The 17,200-nt window shown below is 44.4% G+C and overlaps 1 protein-coding gene across 1 annotated transcript in view; it reads left to right on the forward strand.

Annotated features, from left to right (window-relative positions):
- The window catches only part of LOC133559946 (hyaluronidase-2-like), a 28,479-nt gene extending 21,291 nt beyond the window's left edge, over nt 1-7,188 (forward strand). Inside the window, exon 2 of the mRNA XM_061911932.1 lies at nt 6,544-7,188. Coding sequence (XP_061767916.1) covers nt 6,544-6,669 — 126 coding nt within the window. The 3' untranslated portion in view covers nt 6,670-7,188. The remainder of the gene's footprint in view (nt 1-6,543) is intronic.
- Nucleotides 7,189-17,200: the final 10,012 nt, after the last annotated feature.

Consider the following 17,200-nt stretch of genomic DNA (forward strand, 5'->3'; position numbering starts at 1 on the left):
ATTGAACCCTGATATATATATAGCTATATATATTTATGTATATATATGTATATATATATTTATATATTTCTTTATATATATGTATATTTCAGGGATGTGGGATAAAATCGATTCGAATACGTTGTGTGATTCAGAATCGATTCTAATTTTTCTTTAAATCAATTTTTTAACCACTACACAGCAATACCGTAACAATGCAATCCAATTCCAAAACCGAACCTGACCCAGCAACACTCAGAACTCCAATAAACAGAGCAATTGAGAGGAGACACAAACACCACACAGAACAAACCAAAAGTAGTGAAACAAAAATGAATATTATCAACAACAGTATCAATATTAGTTATAATTTCAGCCTTGATTAAAAATCCCTCATTGACATTATCATTAGACATTTATAAAAATAATAAAAGAGAACAATAGTGTCACAGTGGCTTACACTTGCATGGCATCTCATAAGCTGGACAACACACTGTGTCCAATGTTTTCACAAAGATAAAATAAGTCATATTTTTGGTTCGTTTAATAGTTAAAACATCCATCCATCCACCCATTTACTACCGCTTATTCCCTTTCGGGGTCGCGGGGGGCGCTGGCGCCTATCTCAGCTACAATCGGGCGGAAGGCGGGGTACACCCTGGACCAGTCGCCACCTCATCGCAGGGCCAACACAGATAAACAGACAACATTCACACTCTAGGGACCATTTAGTGTTGCCAATCAACCTATCCCCAGGTGCATGTCTTTGGAAGTGGGAGGAAGCCGGAGTACCCGGAGGGAACTCACGCAGTCACGGGGAGAACATGCAAACTCCACACAGAAAGATCCCGAGCCTGGATTTGAACCCAGGACTGCAGGACCTTCGTATTGTGAGGCAGACGCACTAACCCCTCTGCCACCGTGAAACCCATAGTTAAATCAGTTGATAAAACATTGTCCTTTACAATTATAAAAGCTTTTTACAAAAATCTACTACTCTGCTAGCATGTCAGCAGACTGGGGTAGATCCTGCTGAAATCTATGTATTGAATGAATACAGAATCCTTTTGAATCGGAAAAATATCGTTTTTGAATCGAGAATTGAATCGAATCGAAAAAAATCGATATATTATCGAATCGTGACTTCAAGAATCGATATTGAATCGAATCATGGGACACCCAAAGATTCGCAGCCCTAATATATATATATGAAATACTTGACTTGGTGAAATCTAGCTGTAAATATACTGCTCCCCTCTTAACCACGCCCCCAACCACACCCCGCCTCCAACCACACCCCCGCCTTCCATGCTCCCCTCCTCCCGATAACGGAGGTCTCAAGGTTGGCAAGTATGTGGTAGGGGTGTATCCCTTTATGGAGGATGCCTTTGCATGACTTTGTTTTACGTTGGGGAGACTGGTGCACAGACTAGTCACCACGTGATCCTTGACAGAATCGGGTCAGGGTCCAGTGGCATGGAGTCCAAGACGACCGGGGACCTTTTTCTGCTGCAACCTTCATCCACCATCGGGGCCGTTGTGGTAGTTCTTAAAATCTAGCGTCTTCCGCCTGCTCCGCCGTTGAGGTCTTCACCGTATCCTTGGCTAGGGGGCAGTCAGGTGCTAGGCCTTTGCCAAGGCCCACCTGGGGTAACCGTAGCAAAGAGGCAGAGGAGCCTCCACTGCCGGATGCACTTTAAGGTCGGCAAACCTGCATGCGGTTCTACCGCACGGCGAGCGTCAAATGGGCGTGTTTAACGAGGGAGGGTGACAGTCCAACAGTGGGCTTTTTGCAGATTGTATCCCGTGTGTGATTAAAAAAAAAAATGTCAGCGTTACAATTTGCATGTAAAGGAGGTGAAAGAGGAAGAAATGCAAGCAAGGAAGGTTTGGGGTAGCCGTGGAAACCCCGCACGCGTCGGCGGCTGCGTGCCTCGCCATTGGCTCGCCGTCTTCCTGCCGAGGATTTCATCATCCGGTGCGCGGAAGACACCTCATGTTCTGTCTCTCTCCCCCAAGCGGAGGCTGCTCCGATGGTGTACCCCCCCCACCCCCCTTTCTCCCCCCACCCACTACTCTCACATCCCCTCCCGCCTTTTACCCAAAATGAGGCCAGAGAGAGAAGGAGGGAGGGACTGTTTTGGGAAGTCGTATTAATCCAGTTTATTAAGCGCCGCACTGATTTGAACCCTCCTGGCGTGATAATGCACGCACGCTGCATTTGCCAATTATACTGGAGCAGCAATCCTGGCACAGTGCAGCCACCAGGGGGACATCCCTGTGACCGGGGTTTGAATCCTGAATCCACACATAAGTCCAGCTCAGGTTTTGTCTTCCTCTCACACTTTTTTTTTACGACAAGTAACACGTCAAGAATGGTTTTGTTTGCTCACCTTTACTTGCCATCATTGTTTATCTCTTGGTGTGCGGCTTGTGCTTCAACTTCTGGTGTTGTTCTGCATTGGGAAATATGTTTGAGTACAAATTCAGTCAATTTTTGTTTAATAAATTTGTGTGTGTCCAAATGCATATTCCATGTAAATATTTCTAATATAATTTAATTTCATTAAAATCCTCTTTCTGCGTTCCATTACTGGTACGGCAGTTTAAGAATTGATGCTTTTGATCCAACCCATACATATATATATATATATATATATATATATATATATATATATATATATATATATATATATATATATATATATATATATATATATATATATGTAGGTGTGGGAAAAAATCACAAGACTACTTCATCTCTACAGAACTGTTTCATGAGGGGTTCCCTCAATCATCAGGAGATTTTAATGGAAGCATTCACATACAATGGTTTATATAGGGCACAGAGTGGGTGGGTACAAGCAGGGGTAGGGTGTGGTGATTGGCTCATGTGTTACCTAGGAGGTGTTTCCGTCTGTGGCGGCATGTTGAAATGATTTCACTGCGCTTGTTGAGGGATGACAGATCTGGATGATATATAATAAACAGTTTCTCTTTTAAGCATAGGTTGCATCTTTTATTACCACTGTTGTAAGGTGTGCTGGATGCAAGAATTTGCCATGTTATTGAATATTCAACATTATTGTCTTTGAGGTTCCAAATGTGTTTGCTGAGTTCTGTAGAATTCCGCAAAGTCTGGTTTCTAAAGGAGGCGTTGTGATTATTCCATCTTGTTTTGAACGCTCCTTCGGTTAATCCTACGTACGTGTCGGATGTGTTAATGTCCTTGCGTGTTACCTTTGCTTGGTAAACGACTGATGTCTGTAAGCACCCTCCGTTGAGAGGGCAATCAGGTTTCTTGCGACAGTTACATTTCTTATTGGTTTCAGAGTCGTTTAGTCTGGGGGTAGGCAGTCCTTTTGCAATTGCTTTGTTGTAGTTTGAAATGATTTGTTGCATGTTGTTCATACAGCTGTAGCTCAATTTAATGTTGTTCTTGTTGAATATTTTTCTTAGGGTGTTGCCTTTGGGGAAGTGTTTGTCAATCAGAGTGAGGAACTTGCGGCCGATGTTGGTTGAGACGTCTTTGCTGAATGGCGGATTGTACCAGATGATGTTGTTTCGTTTTCTGCTCTTTTTTGGTTGGTTTCCTGGAGTGGGTTCATAGGTGAGGGTGAAGTTGTATCCGCTTTCATCATTGATGACTGAGGGAACCCCTCATGAAACAGTTCTGTAGAGATGAAGTAGTCTTGTGATTTTTTCCCACACCTACATATTGCGCTCTACCACGGTATCGAGCACTATTCTCTGGATAATCCAATCAAGATATATATATATATATATATATATATATATATATATATGTATATATATATATATATATATATGTATATATATATATATGTATATATATATATATATATATATATATATATATATATATATATATATATATATACACACACACACACAGTGGGGCAAAAAGTATTTAGTCAGCCAGCGATTGTGCAAGTTCTTCCACTTCAAATGATGACAGAGGTCTGTCATTTTCATCATAGGTACACTTCAACTGTGAGAGACAGAATGGGAAAAAAAATCCAGGAATTCACATTGTAGGAATTTTAAAGAATTTATTTGTAAATTATGGTGGAAAATAAGTATTTGGTGACTTCAAACAAGGAAGATCTCTGGCTCTCACAGACCTGTAACTTCTTCTTTAAGAAGCTCTTCTGTCCTCCACTCGTTACCTGTATTAATAGCACCTGTTTGAACTCGTTATCTGTATAAAAGACACCTGTCCACAGCCTCAAACAGTCAAATTCCAAACTCCACTATGGCCAAGACCAAAGAACTGTCAAAGGACACCAGGAAAAGAATTGTAGACCTGCACCAGACTGGGAAGAGTGAATCTACAATAGGCAAGCAGCTTGGTGTGAAGAAATCAACTGTGGGAGCAATTACCCACTGATAATCTCCCTCGATCTGGGGCTCCACGCAAGATCTCATCCCGTGGGGTCAAAATGATCATGAGAAAGGTGAGCAAAAATCCCAAAACCACACGGGGTGACCTGGTGAATGACCTGCAGAGAGCTGGGACCAAAGTAACAAAAGTTACCATCAGTAACACACTACGCTGACAGGGAATCAAATCCTGCAGTGCCAGACATGTCCCTCGCTTAAGCCAGTGCATGTCCAGGCCCGTCTGAAGTTTGCCAGAGAGCACATGGATGATACAATAGAGGATTGGGAGAATGTCATGTGGTCAGATGAAACCAAAATAGAACTTTTTGGTATAAACTCAACTGGTGGTGTTTGGAGGAAGAAGAATACTGAGTTGCATCCCAAGAACACCATACCTACTGTGAAGCATGGGGGTGGAAACATCATGCTTTGGGGCTGTTTTTCTGCTAAGGGGACAGGACGATTGATCCGTGTTAAGGAAAGAATGAATGGGGCCATGTATCGTGAGATTTTGAGCCAAAAACCTCCTTCCGTCAGTGAGAGCTTTGAATGGTTGACCAAATACTTATTTTTCACCATAATTTACAAATAGATTCTTTAAAATTCCTACAATGTGAATTCCTGTTCGGGTTGGGGAGGAGACCCTGCCCCAAGTGGAGGAGTTCAAGTACCTAGGAGTCTTGTTCACGAGTGAGGGAAGAGTGGATGGTGAGATCAACAGGCGGATCGGTGCGGCGTCTTCAGTAATGCGGACGTTGTACCGATCTGTTGTGGTGAAGAAGGAGCTGAGCCGGAAGGCAAAGCTCTCAATTTACCGGTCGATCTACGTTCACATCCTCACCTATGGTCATGAGATTTGGGTCATGACCGAAAGGATAAGATCACGGGTACAAGCGGCCCAAATGAGTTTGGGTCTCTCCCTTAGAGATAGGGTGAGAAGCTCTGCCATCCGGGAGGAACTCAAAGTAAAGCCGCTGCTCCTCCACATGGAGAGGAGCCAGATGAGGTGGTTCGGGCATCTGGTCAGGATGCCACCCGAACGCCTCCCTAGGGAGGTGTTTAGGGCACGTCCAACCGGTAGGAGGCCACGGGGAAGACCCAGGACACGTTGGGAAGACTATGTCTCCCGGCTGGCCTGGGAACGCCTCGGGATCCCCCTGGAAGAGTTTTGATTGATTGATTGATACTTTTATTAGTAGATTGCACAGTACAGTACATATTCCGTACAATTGACCACTAAATGGTAACACCCGAATAAGTTTTTCAACTTGTTTAAGTCGGGGTCCACGTTAATCAATTCATGGTAAATTGACGAAGTGGCTGGGGAGAGGGAAGTCTGGGTTTCCCTGCTTAGGCTGCTGCCCCCGCGACCCGACCTCGGATAAGCGGAAGAAGATGGATGGATGGATGAATTCCTGGATTTTGTTTTTCCCATTCTGTCTCTCACAGTTGAAGTGTACCTATGATGAAAATGACAGACCTCTGTCATCATTTGAAGTGGGAGAACTTGCACAATCGCTACCCAAAAAGTAGCTCTTGTTTTCAAAAAAGGTTGGTGACCCCTGAACTACTAGATGTCAAACGCCTTCAAGGTTTTATGTTTCTAAAAGTGCGATGACATTCGGCGAGTGATAATGCGAGAGTGAATGACCTGCCACTCCTCGCCGTTGACAGTGGAATGTTACACAACGTTGCCATAGAAATGGGCAGAGGTAAAAGCGCTGTTACCATGGCGAAGGATCCTACTTAACCGGGCGTTCTAGTGTCGACAGCGGCGCGTGATTGCTGCACGCCCACGCAGCGCCGGTCCTCCATGCGCGGCGTTTATCTGCGGCGTGTGGCCGGCACATTTGATCCGGCGACACATCACGGGGGGACCTGACAAGCTCATCATTATCTCCTCGGCAAATGAAAGGCAACCCGAGGTCTTTGTTGATTGCGTTGAGATTTAACCTCGGCGTCAGATAATCGTCTCCACATTCCCCTTCCTTCATCAGCATTCCGTCTGAATCGGCGATTTATTTCTCTCTCTCCACTCAAAACAACTCAGGATTTTGTGTGTGAGTGTGTGTGTGTGTGTGTGTGTGTGTGTGTGTGTGTGTGTGTGTGTGTGTGTGTGTGTGTGTGTGTGTGTGTGTGTGTGTGTGTGTGTGTGTGTAGACAGGAAGACGGCAACAAAGCAGAGAAGAAAAACATCAAGAAGCAATGGGAGAAAGGAAGGGAAAAAAAAGGAGGAGAGGACACAGAAAAAGAAAATATCCCAGCATCTCTCCTCCGTGGTTTTGATGCAAAGACAGTCGCCATGGCAACACAGCAGTCCAACTGTAGGCGCCTTTCCCTCTCCGCCCCCTCGCTGCCTGCTCTGCTTGCCAACAAGGTACACAAGCACCCGCCGACGCCGACTGCTCGGGATTTGTTGTCCCCAGCATCCCCAGCGGCTCACCTGGCGTCGATGCGATCTCAAGGATTCTCGCACGGTTACGCACAAAAACAGTTCGGAATTGGTACAAAAATAACGTCTTTTAGGTTACAGTATTTCCTTGAATTGCCACCGGATATATAGTATGCACCTGCCTTGAATTACTGCCGGGTCTTTGATTGATTGATTGATACTTTTATTAGTAGTTTGCACAGTACAGTACATATTCCGTACAATTGACCACTAAATTGACCACTTTACGTCTCGCCTCGACTACTGTAACGTATTATTTTCGGGTCTCCCCATGTCTAGCATTAAAAGATTACAGTTGGTACAAAATGCGGCTGCTAGACTTTTGACAAGAACAAGAAAGTTTGATCACATTACGCCTGTACTGTATATACCTTTATATACATATATACATACATATATACCTATACTGTATATACCTTTATATACATATATACATACATATATACCTATACTGTATATACCTTTATATACATATATACATACATATATACCTGTACTGTATATACCTTTATATACATATATACATACATATATACCTGTACTGTATATACCTTTATATACATATATACATACATATATACCTATACTGTATATACCTTTATATACATATATACATACATATATACCTATACTGTATATACCTTTATATACATATATACATACATATATACCTATACTGGCTCACCTGCACTGGCTTCCTGTGCACTTAAGATGTGACTTTAAGGTTTTACTACTTACGTATAAAATACTACACGGTCTAGCTCCATCCTATCTTGCCGATTGTATTGTACCATATGTCCCGGCAAGAAATCTGCCTTCAAAGGACTCCGGCTTATTAGTGATTCCCAAAGCCCCAAAAAAGTCTGCGGGCTATAGAGCGTTTTCATTTCGGGCTCCAGTACTCTGGAATGCCCTCCCGGTAACAGTTCGAGATGCTACCTCAGTAGAAGCATTTAAGTCTCACCTTAAAACTCATTTGTATACTCTAGCCTTTAAATAGACTCCCTTTTTAGACCAGTTGATCTGCCGTTTCTTTTCTTTTTCTTCTATGTCCCACTCTCCTTTGTGGAGGGAGTCCGGTCCGATCCGGTGGCCATGTATTGCTTGCCTGTGTATCGGCTGGGGACATCTCTGCGCTGCTGATCAGCCTCCGCTTGGGATGGTTTCCTGCTGGCTCCGCTGTGAACGGGACTCTCGCTGCTGTGTTGGATCCGCTTTGGACTGGACTCTCGCGACTGTGTTGGATCCATTATGGATTGATCTTTCACAGTATCATGTTCTCATATGTTCTCATAGTCATCAGTATCATCAGTATCACAGTATCATGTTCTCATAGTCATCATTGTCACCGATGTCCCACTGGGTGTGAGTTTTCCTTGCCCTTATGTGGGCCTACCGAGGATGTGGTAGTGGTTTGTGTTGTGGTTTGTGCAGCCCTTTGAGACACTAGTGATTTAGGGCTATATAAGTAAACATTGATTGATTGATTGATTGATAAATGGTAACACCCCAATAAGTTTTTCAACTTGTTTAAGTCGGGGTCCACGTTCATCAATTCATGGTACAAATATATACTATCAGCATAATACAGTCATCACACAAGTTAATCATCAGAGTATATACATTGAATTATTTACATTATTTACAATCCGGGGGGTGGGATGAGGAGCTTTGGTTGATATCAGTACTTCAGTCATCAACAATTGCATCAACAGAGAAATGTGGACATTGAAAGAGTGTAGGTGTGACTTAGTAGGATATGTACAGCCAGCAGAGAACATAGTGAGTTCACATAGCATAAGAGCAAGTATATACATTAGAAGTACATTTGAGTTGTTTATAATCCAGGGAGATGGGATGTGAATGGAGGAGGGTGTTAGTAAAGGGTTGAAGTTGCCTGGAGGTGTTGTTTTAGAGCACTTTTGAAGGAATATAGAGATGCACTTACTTTTATACCTGTTGGGAGTGCATTCCACATTGATGTGGCATAGAAAGAGAATGAGTTAAGACCTTTGTTAGATGGGAATCTGGGTTTAACGTGGTTTGTGGAGCTCCCCCTGGTGTTGTGGTTATGGCGGTCATTTACGTTAAGGAAGTAGTTTGACATGTACTTCGGTATCAAGGAGGTGTAGCGGATTTTATAGACCAGGCTCAGTGCAAGTTGTTTGACTCTGTCCTCCACCCTGAGCCAGCCCACTTTGGAGAAGTGGGTTGGAGTGAGGTGTGATCTGGGGTGGAGGTCTAAAAGTAACCGGACTAGCTTATTCTGGGATGTTTGGAGTCTAGATTTGAGGGTTTTGGAGGTGCTGGGGTACCAGGAGGTGCAAGCGTAATCGAAGAAGGGTTGAATGAGAGTTCCCGAAGGTGCTTTTGTTGACCAGAGAGGAGATTCTGTAGAGGAATCTCGTTCTTTGGTTGACCTTTTTGATCACCTTGGTTGCCATTTTATCACAGGAAAAATTGGTCTCTAGAATGGAACCTAGGTAGGTGATCTCATCCTTCCTGGTGATAACAATGTCACCCACTTTTATAGTCAAGTCACCGACCTTCTTAAGTTTGATATGGGACCCAAATAGGATGGATTCCGTTTTACCTGAGTGTATGGATAGCTTGTTGTCAAACTCGCTTCGTAAAAATAATTAGCGCATGCTTAGTGTTACCGCCGGGTCAAACTCGTGACGTCACGAGTGACACTTCCCCTGTCATCAGTTTCAAAATGGAGGATGATTTTAATACCGGTAATTTGAAATGGCATAAAGGGAAGACGATTAAGAGCTATTCAGTAGGATTTAAGGTGCAACCTTACATCACACTCAAATTTTTACTGCATGTCTTTGGTAAGTGCCGGAGTGAGAAGAGGTTTTGAAATAATTTGCGCATGCTTACTTTTACCGCATGCCTTTGGTAAGAAATGTATTACTGCCCCGTCGGCAATTCAAGGAAATGTGGTACTTTTAAATGAGGTGTGTAATTATATCATTTCGAAGCCCGTTCTTGCAGGAATTTACAAAACACGAAACTGGTTAAGTTGGCACTTTTTCAAAATGGTAAATAAAAACAGAATACAATGATTTGCATATCATTATCAAACTATATTTTCATTTGAATATGTCAGGCTTGTCCCTGACAGTTTTGGTCTATGTTTTAGTTTTTCCTCTGCGTTTGTCTTTAGTTCCTGTCAGCACGCTTATTTTGGTTCTGTTTCCTGTTTGTCTCCCTGAGTGCTGTGTAACCCTCAGCTGTGGCTGATTGGCACCTGGCCACACCTGGTGTCAATCAGCCAGCCACTATTTAATACCTGTTTTCTCCTCCAGTCAGGGCTGGATTATTGTTGTGTCAATGTCATTTTCTACTTGTCATTCCTACTGGTCGTGTGATTGCAGCGTAGCCGTAAGCTATATTTGGTAGATGTTTTGTAGCTTACTGTTTTTTGTTCCCTGCTTCCGATTAGTTTGTTCATAGCCCTTAGTTTGTTATATCCGCCCATGTGCGTAGTTTTTGTTTGTACCCTTTTGGTTTTGTTTTTGTCTTAGTATCTTTATTAAATCATGTTTACTTACCAAATGCCTGCCTCCTTCTCTGCATCTTGGGGTTCGACACAAAATATATCTGACAGAATTGACTGCAAAGTCAAGATACTTAGCATTCAAACTGGAAAACTTTGTTATTTTTTTGCAAATATTACCTCATTTGGAACTTGATGCCTGCAACATGTTTCAAATAACTTGGCACAAGTTGAGGAATGCTCATCAAACACTTATTTGGAACATCCCACAGGTGAACAGGCTAATTGGGAACAGGTGGGTGCCATGATTGGGTAACCATTCACAAACAAGGACGGGGCGAGGGTCGCCACTTTGTGAACGAATGCGTGAGGAAATTGTCGAGCAGTTTAAAGAACAACATTTCTCAACGAGCTATGGCAAGGAATTTAGGGATTTTACCATCTATGGTCCGTAATATCATCAAAAGGTTCAGAGAATTTGGAGAAATCACTGCAAGTAAGCAAAAATGTTGAAAACCACCAATGAATGCCCGTGACCTTCGATCCCTCTGGCGGTACTGCATCAAAAAGCGACATCAGTGTGTAAAGGATATCACCACGTGGATTTCAGGAACACCTCAAAAAGACATTGTCAGTAACAATAGGTTGTCGCTACATCTGTTAGTGCAAGTTAAAACTCTTCTATGCAAAGCGAAAGCCATTTATCAACAACACCCAGAAACTCTTCGTTGGGCCTGAGCTCTGTGGACTGATGCAAAGTGTGAAAGTGTTCTGTGGTCTGACCAGTCCACATTTAAAATTTGTTTGGAAACTGTGGATGTTGTGTCCTCCCGACCCAAGAGGAAAATAACCTTTCGGGTTGTTGTAGTCGCAAAGTGTTAACGCCAGCATTTGTGATGGTATGGGGGTGTATTAGTGCCCAAGGCATGGGTAACTTACACATCTGTGAAGGCACCATTAATGCTGAAAGGTCCATACAGGTTTTGGAGCAACATATGTTGTCATCCAGGCAACGTTATCATGGACACCCCTGCTTATTTCAGCAAGACAATGCCAAGCCACGTGTTACAAGAGCGTGGCTTCATTGTAAAAGAGTGCGGGTACTAGACTGGCCTGCCCGAAGTCAAGACCTGTCTCCCATTGAAAATGTGTGGCACATTATAAAGCGTAAAATACCTCAACGTAGACTTCGGACTGTTGAACAACTTAAGCCAGGGGTCTGGAACCTTTTTGGCTGAGAGAGCCATGAAAGCCAAATATTTCACAATGTATTTCCGTAAGAGCCATATAACATTTTTCAACACTGAATACAACTAAATTTGTGCATTTTTAAGTATGACCAACATTTGTAGAGTATAATAAGTCTCTTATTCTGTTTAATAACATTGTTATTCTAAAAGTTAACCAATAATAAATATATTACTTTTTACCATTAATGCGACATCTTGAACAGGTGCGGTAGAAAACGGATGGTTGGATTAAAATGCATGAGAATGTTTTATAATTTGAACGTTATTTTTGAAACTGTGATTACCAGCCGAATTATTCGTTACTTATCGTGTTAAACAATGTCAGCTAAGATTGATCTGAGAGCCAGATGCAGTCATTAAAAGAGCCGCATCTGGCTCTAGAGCCATAGGTTCCCTACCCCTGCCCTAGAGCCATAGGTTCCCTACCCCTGCTCTACAGCCATAGGTTCCCTACCCCTGCTCTAGAGCCATAGGTTCCCTACCCCTGCTCTACAGTCATAGGTTCACTACCCCTGCTCTACAGTCATAGGTTCACTACCCCTGCTCTAGAGCCATAGGTTCCCTACCCCTGCTCTACAGCCATAGGTTCCCTACCCCTGCTCTAGAGCCATAGGTTCCCTACCCCTGCTCTAGAGCCACAGGTTCCCTACCCCTGCTCTAGAGCCATAGGTTCCCTACCCCTGCTCTACAGCCATAGGTTCCCTACCCCTGCTCTAGAGCCATAGGTTCCCTACCCCTGCTCTACAGCCATAGGTTCCCTACCCCTGCTCTAGAGCCATAGGTTCCCTACCCCTGCTCTACAGCCATAGGTTCCCTACCCCTGCTCTAGAGCCATAGGTTCCCTACCCCTGCTCTACAGTCATAGGTTCACTACCCCTGCTCTACAGTCATAGGTTCACTACCCCTGCTCTAGAGCCATAGGTTCCCTACCCCTGCTCTACAGCCATAGGTTCCCTACCCCTGCTCTAGAGCCATAGGTTCCCTACCCCTGCTCTACAGCCATAGGTTCCCTACCCCTGCTCTAGAGCCATAGGTTCCCTACCCCTGCTCTACAGCCATAGGTTCCCTACCCCTGCTCTACAGCCATAGGTTCCCTACCCCTGCTCTACAGCCATAGGTTCCCTACCCCTGCTCTAGAGCCATAGGTTCCCTACCCCTGCTCTAGAGCCATAGGTTCCCTACCCCTGCTCTAGAGCCATAGGTTCCCTACCCCTGCTCTACAGCCATAGGTTCCCTACCCCTGCTCTACAGCCATAGGTTCCCTACCCCTGCTCTAGAGCCATAGGTTCCCTACCCCTGCTCTACAGCCATAGGTTCCCTACCCCTGCTCTAGAGCCATAGGTTCCCTACCCCTGCTCTACAGCCATAGGTTCCCTACCCCTGCTCTAGAGCCATAGGTTCCCTACCCCTGCTCTACAGCCATAGGTTCCCTACCCCTGCTCTAGAGCCATAGGTTCCCTACCCCTGCTCTACAGCCATAGGTTCCCTACCCCTGCTCTACAGCCATAGGTTCCCTACCCCTGCTCTACAGCCATAGGTTCCCTACCCCTGCTCTACAGCCATAGGTTCCCTACCCCTGCTCTAGAGCCATAGGTTCCCTACCCCTGGTTTAATCATTAGACACCTTTTTACCTGCACTCTGCCTCCCGCTGTTTCCCACATCTACAAAGCAGTTAGCTACCGACTGCCACCTACTGATATGGAAGAGTATTACACGGTTACTCGGCATAGCTCGGTTGGTAGAGTGGCCGTGCTAGCAACCTGAGGGTTCCAGGTTTGATTCCCGCTTCCGCCATCCTAGTCACTGCCGTTGTGTCCTTTGGCAAGACACTTTACCCACCTGCCCCCAGTGCCACCCACACTGCTTTAAATGTAACTTAGATATTGGGTGTCACTTTGTAAAGCGCTTTGAGTCACTAGAGAAAAGCGCTATATAAATATAATTCACTTCAACACAGTGGTAAAAATGCCCCTGTGCCAACTTTTTCACAATGTGTTGCTGACATTAAAATCTAAGTTAATGATTATTTGCTAAAAAAAAAAAAGTTTCTCAGTTGGAACATTTAATATCTTGTCTTTGCCGTCTATTCAATAGAATCTAAGTTGAAAAGGATTTGCAAATCATTGTATTCTGTTTTATTTAGCATTTACACAACGTGTCAACTTCACTGGTTTTGTGTTTTGTACATAAACACATGACTGTGTGAGCAACTAACATGTTCAATTGTACACATTGAACGTACAAACTGTGCTCTTTTACAACATTGTGGTCATTCTATGTTCAGAGGAATACGAGACAAAGATGTTTTTATGGTGAGTTCAAGGATCGCTGAACAAGGACACCTCAATGCATGAGAGAAATAATGAATAACAATGATTAGTGGCGCACAAAAAAATCTATTCTCATCTAAATCACAATTTTTGTTCATCCCAATCCTCTCTCTCTCTCTCTCTCTCTCTCTCTCTATATATATATATATATATATATATATATATATAAATAAATAAAAATATAAATGTATTTATATAGAAGTGTATATATATATGTATATATATGTATACTTAAATATATATGTACATATATATGTATGTATACGTATTTATGTGTGTATATATATATATATATATTTCCATCCATCTTCTTCCGCTTATCCGAGGTCGGGTCGCGGGGGCAACAGCCTAAGCAGGGAAGCCCAGACTTCCCTCTCCCCAGCCACTTCGTCTAGCTCTTCCCGGGGGATCCCGAGGCGTTCCCAGGCCAGCCGGGAGACATAGTCTTTCCAAAATGTCCTGGGTCTTCCCCGTGGCCTCCTACCGGTTGGACGTGCCCTAAACACCTCCCCAGGGAGGCGTTCGGGTGGCATCCTGACCAGATGCCCGAACCACCTCATCTGGCTCCTCTCCATGTGGAGGAGCAGCGGCTTTACTTTGAGTTCCTCCCGGATGGCAGAGCTTCTCACCCTATCTCTAAGTGAGAGACCTGGAAACTCATTTGGGCCGCTTGTACCCGTGATCTTATCCTTTCGGTCATGACCCAAAGCCCATGACCATAGGTGAGGATGGGAACGTAGATCGACCGGTAAATTGAGAGCTTTGCCTTCCGGCTCAGCTCCTTCTTCACCACAACGGATCGATACAACGTCCGCATCACTGAAGACACCACCTGTCGATCTCACCATCCACTCTTCCCCCACTCGTGAACAAGACTCCTAGGTACTTGAACTCCTCCACTTGGGGCAGGGTCTCCTCCCCAACCCGGAGATGGCATTCCGGGTTATACATATATATATATATACAACCCGGAATATATATATATATATATATATAGAATTGGGATGAACAAAAATTGTGATTTTTGCGATCTGTGCGGCGTCTTCAGTAATGCGGACGTTGTACCGATCCGTTGTGGTTCAAGAAGGAGCTGAGCCGGAAGGCAAAGCTCTCAATTTACCGGTCGATCTACGTTCCCATCCTCACCTATGGTCATGAGCTTTGGGTCATGACCGAAAGGATAAGATCACGGGTACAAGCGGCCCAAATGAGTTTGGGTCTCTCCCTTAGAGATAGGGTGAGAAGCTCTGCCATCCGGGAGGAACTCAAAGTAAAGCCGCTGCTCCTCCACATGGAGAGGAGCCAGATGAGGTGGTTCGGGCATCTGGTCAGGATGCCACCCGAACGCCTCCCTAGGGAGGTGTTTAGGGCACGTCCAACCGGTAGGAGGCCACGGGGAAGACCCAGGACACGTTAAAGTACTAATGATTGTCACACACCCTTGATCACCCCCTGGGAGGTGAGGGGAGCAGTGGAATCATTTCTGGTGATTTAACCACCAATTCCAAGCCTTGATGCTGAGTGCCAAGCAGGGAGGTAATGGTCCCATTTATATAGTCTTTGGTATGACTCGGCCGGGATTTGAACTCACGACCTACCGAGCTCAGGGCGGACACTCTAACCACTAGGCCACTGAGTAGGTATGTCCTGGATGGCCTGGGAACGCCTTGGGATCCCCCGGGAAGAGCTAGACCATGGGTGTCAAACTCTGGCCCGCCGTGTAATTTATTTTGGCCCTTGAGGCAATATCAAATAAACATTACAGCTGGACCGCCGTTATTACACAGCAGTGGTGCCGCTGTAACACCTCAATTTCTCACACTTGCCAATCCTCCCGAAGTTCAGTGCCCCTCCCGAAAATCTCCCGGGGCAAGCATTCTCCCGATTTTTACCCGGACAACAATATTGAGGGCCTTTAGCATTCTCTACAACCTGTCGTCACGTCCGCATTTCCTCCATACAAACAGCGTGCAGGCCCACTCACATAATATATGCGGCTATTACACACACATAAGTGAATGACATGCATACTTGCTCAACAGCCATACAGGTCACACTGAGGGTGGCCGTATAAACAACTTTAACACTGTTACAAATATGCGCCACACTGTGAACTCACACCAAACAAGAATGACAAACACATTTTGGGAGAACATCTGCACTGTAACACAACATAAACACAACAGAACAATTACCCAGAAACCCTTGCAGCACTAACTCTTTCCGGACGCTACAATATATTTTGATATTTACCTCTGAAGGCTGCAAATAGAAAAGTGGCATTAAATTTGTATTTAAATTTTATTTGATATGCCATTGATAGGCTTCACGGTGGCAGAGGGGTTAGTGCGTCTGCCTCACAATACGAAGGTCCTGCAGTCCCGGGTTCAAATCCAGGCTCGGGATCTTTCTGTGTGGAGTTTGCATGTTCTCCCCGTGATTGCGTGGGTTCCCTGCGTTTACTCTGGCTTCCTCCCACTTCCAAAGACATGCACCTGGGGATAGGCCCCTCCCACCTCCAAAGACATGCACCTGAGGATAGGCCCCTCCCACCTCCAAAGACATGCACCTGGGGATAGGCCCCTCCCACTTCCAAAGACATGCACCTGGGGATAGGTTGATTGGCAACACTAAATGGTCCCTAGTGTGTGAATGTTGTCTGTCTATCTGTGTTGGCCCTGTGATGAGGTGGCGACTTGTCCAGGGTGTACCCCACCTTCCACCTGATTGTAGCTGAGATAGGCGCCAGCGCCCCCCGCGACCCCAAAAGGGAATAAGCGGTAGAAATGGATGGATGGATGCCATTGATATTTTTTAATTATTATTATAATTATTTGAAACTTGATTTTGCATGTCACCTTAAAGTTATATAAGCCTTGCTTGTTCAATATTCAGTGCAAAACTTGTTTGGGTCCCTATTAAAAGGTTAATTTATTCAACCTCGGCCCGCGGCTTTGTTCCGTTTTAAAGTTTGGCCCACTCTGTATTTGAGTTTGACACCCCTGAGCTAGATGAAGTGGCTGGGGAGAGGGAAGTCTGGGCTTCCCTGCTTAGGCTGCTGCCCCCACGACCCGACCTCGGATAAGCAGAAGAAGATGGATGGATATAATTTATATATATATTAGGGGTGGGCAAATTAATACGTTAATTATGAGTTAACTCATCAATCTATTAACGCCGACAATTATTTTATCGCACATTTGCGTTTGTTGTTTACATGCTTTTATTTTGTTAACGCCTTTTCTTAACAAGATGGCGTGGAGGGGCTCTTGGTAAAGA

This window comes from Nerophis ophidion, linkage group LG10, assembly GCF_033978795.1.
Source record: "Nerophis ophidion isolate RoL-2023_Sa linkage group LG10, RoL_Noph_v1.0, whole genome shotgun sequence".
Lineage (NCBI taxonomy): Eukaryota > Metazoa > Chordata > Actinopteri > Syngnathiformes > Syngnathidae > Nerophis > Nerophis ophidion.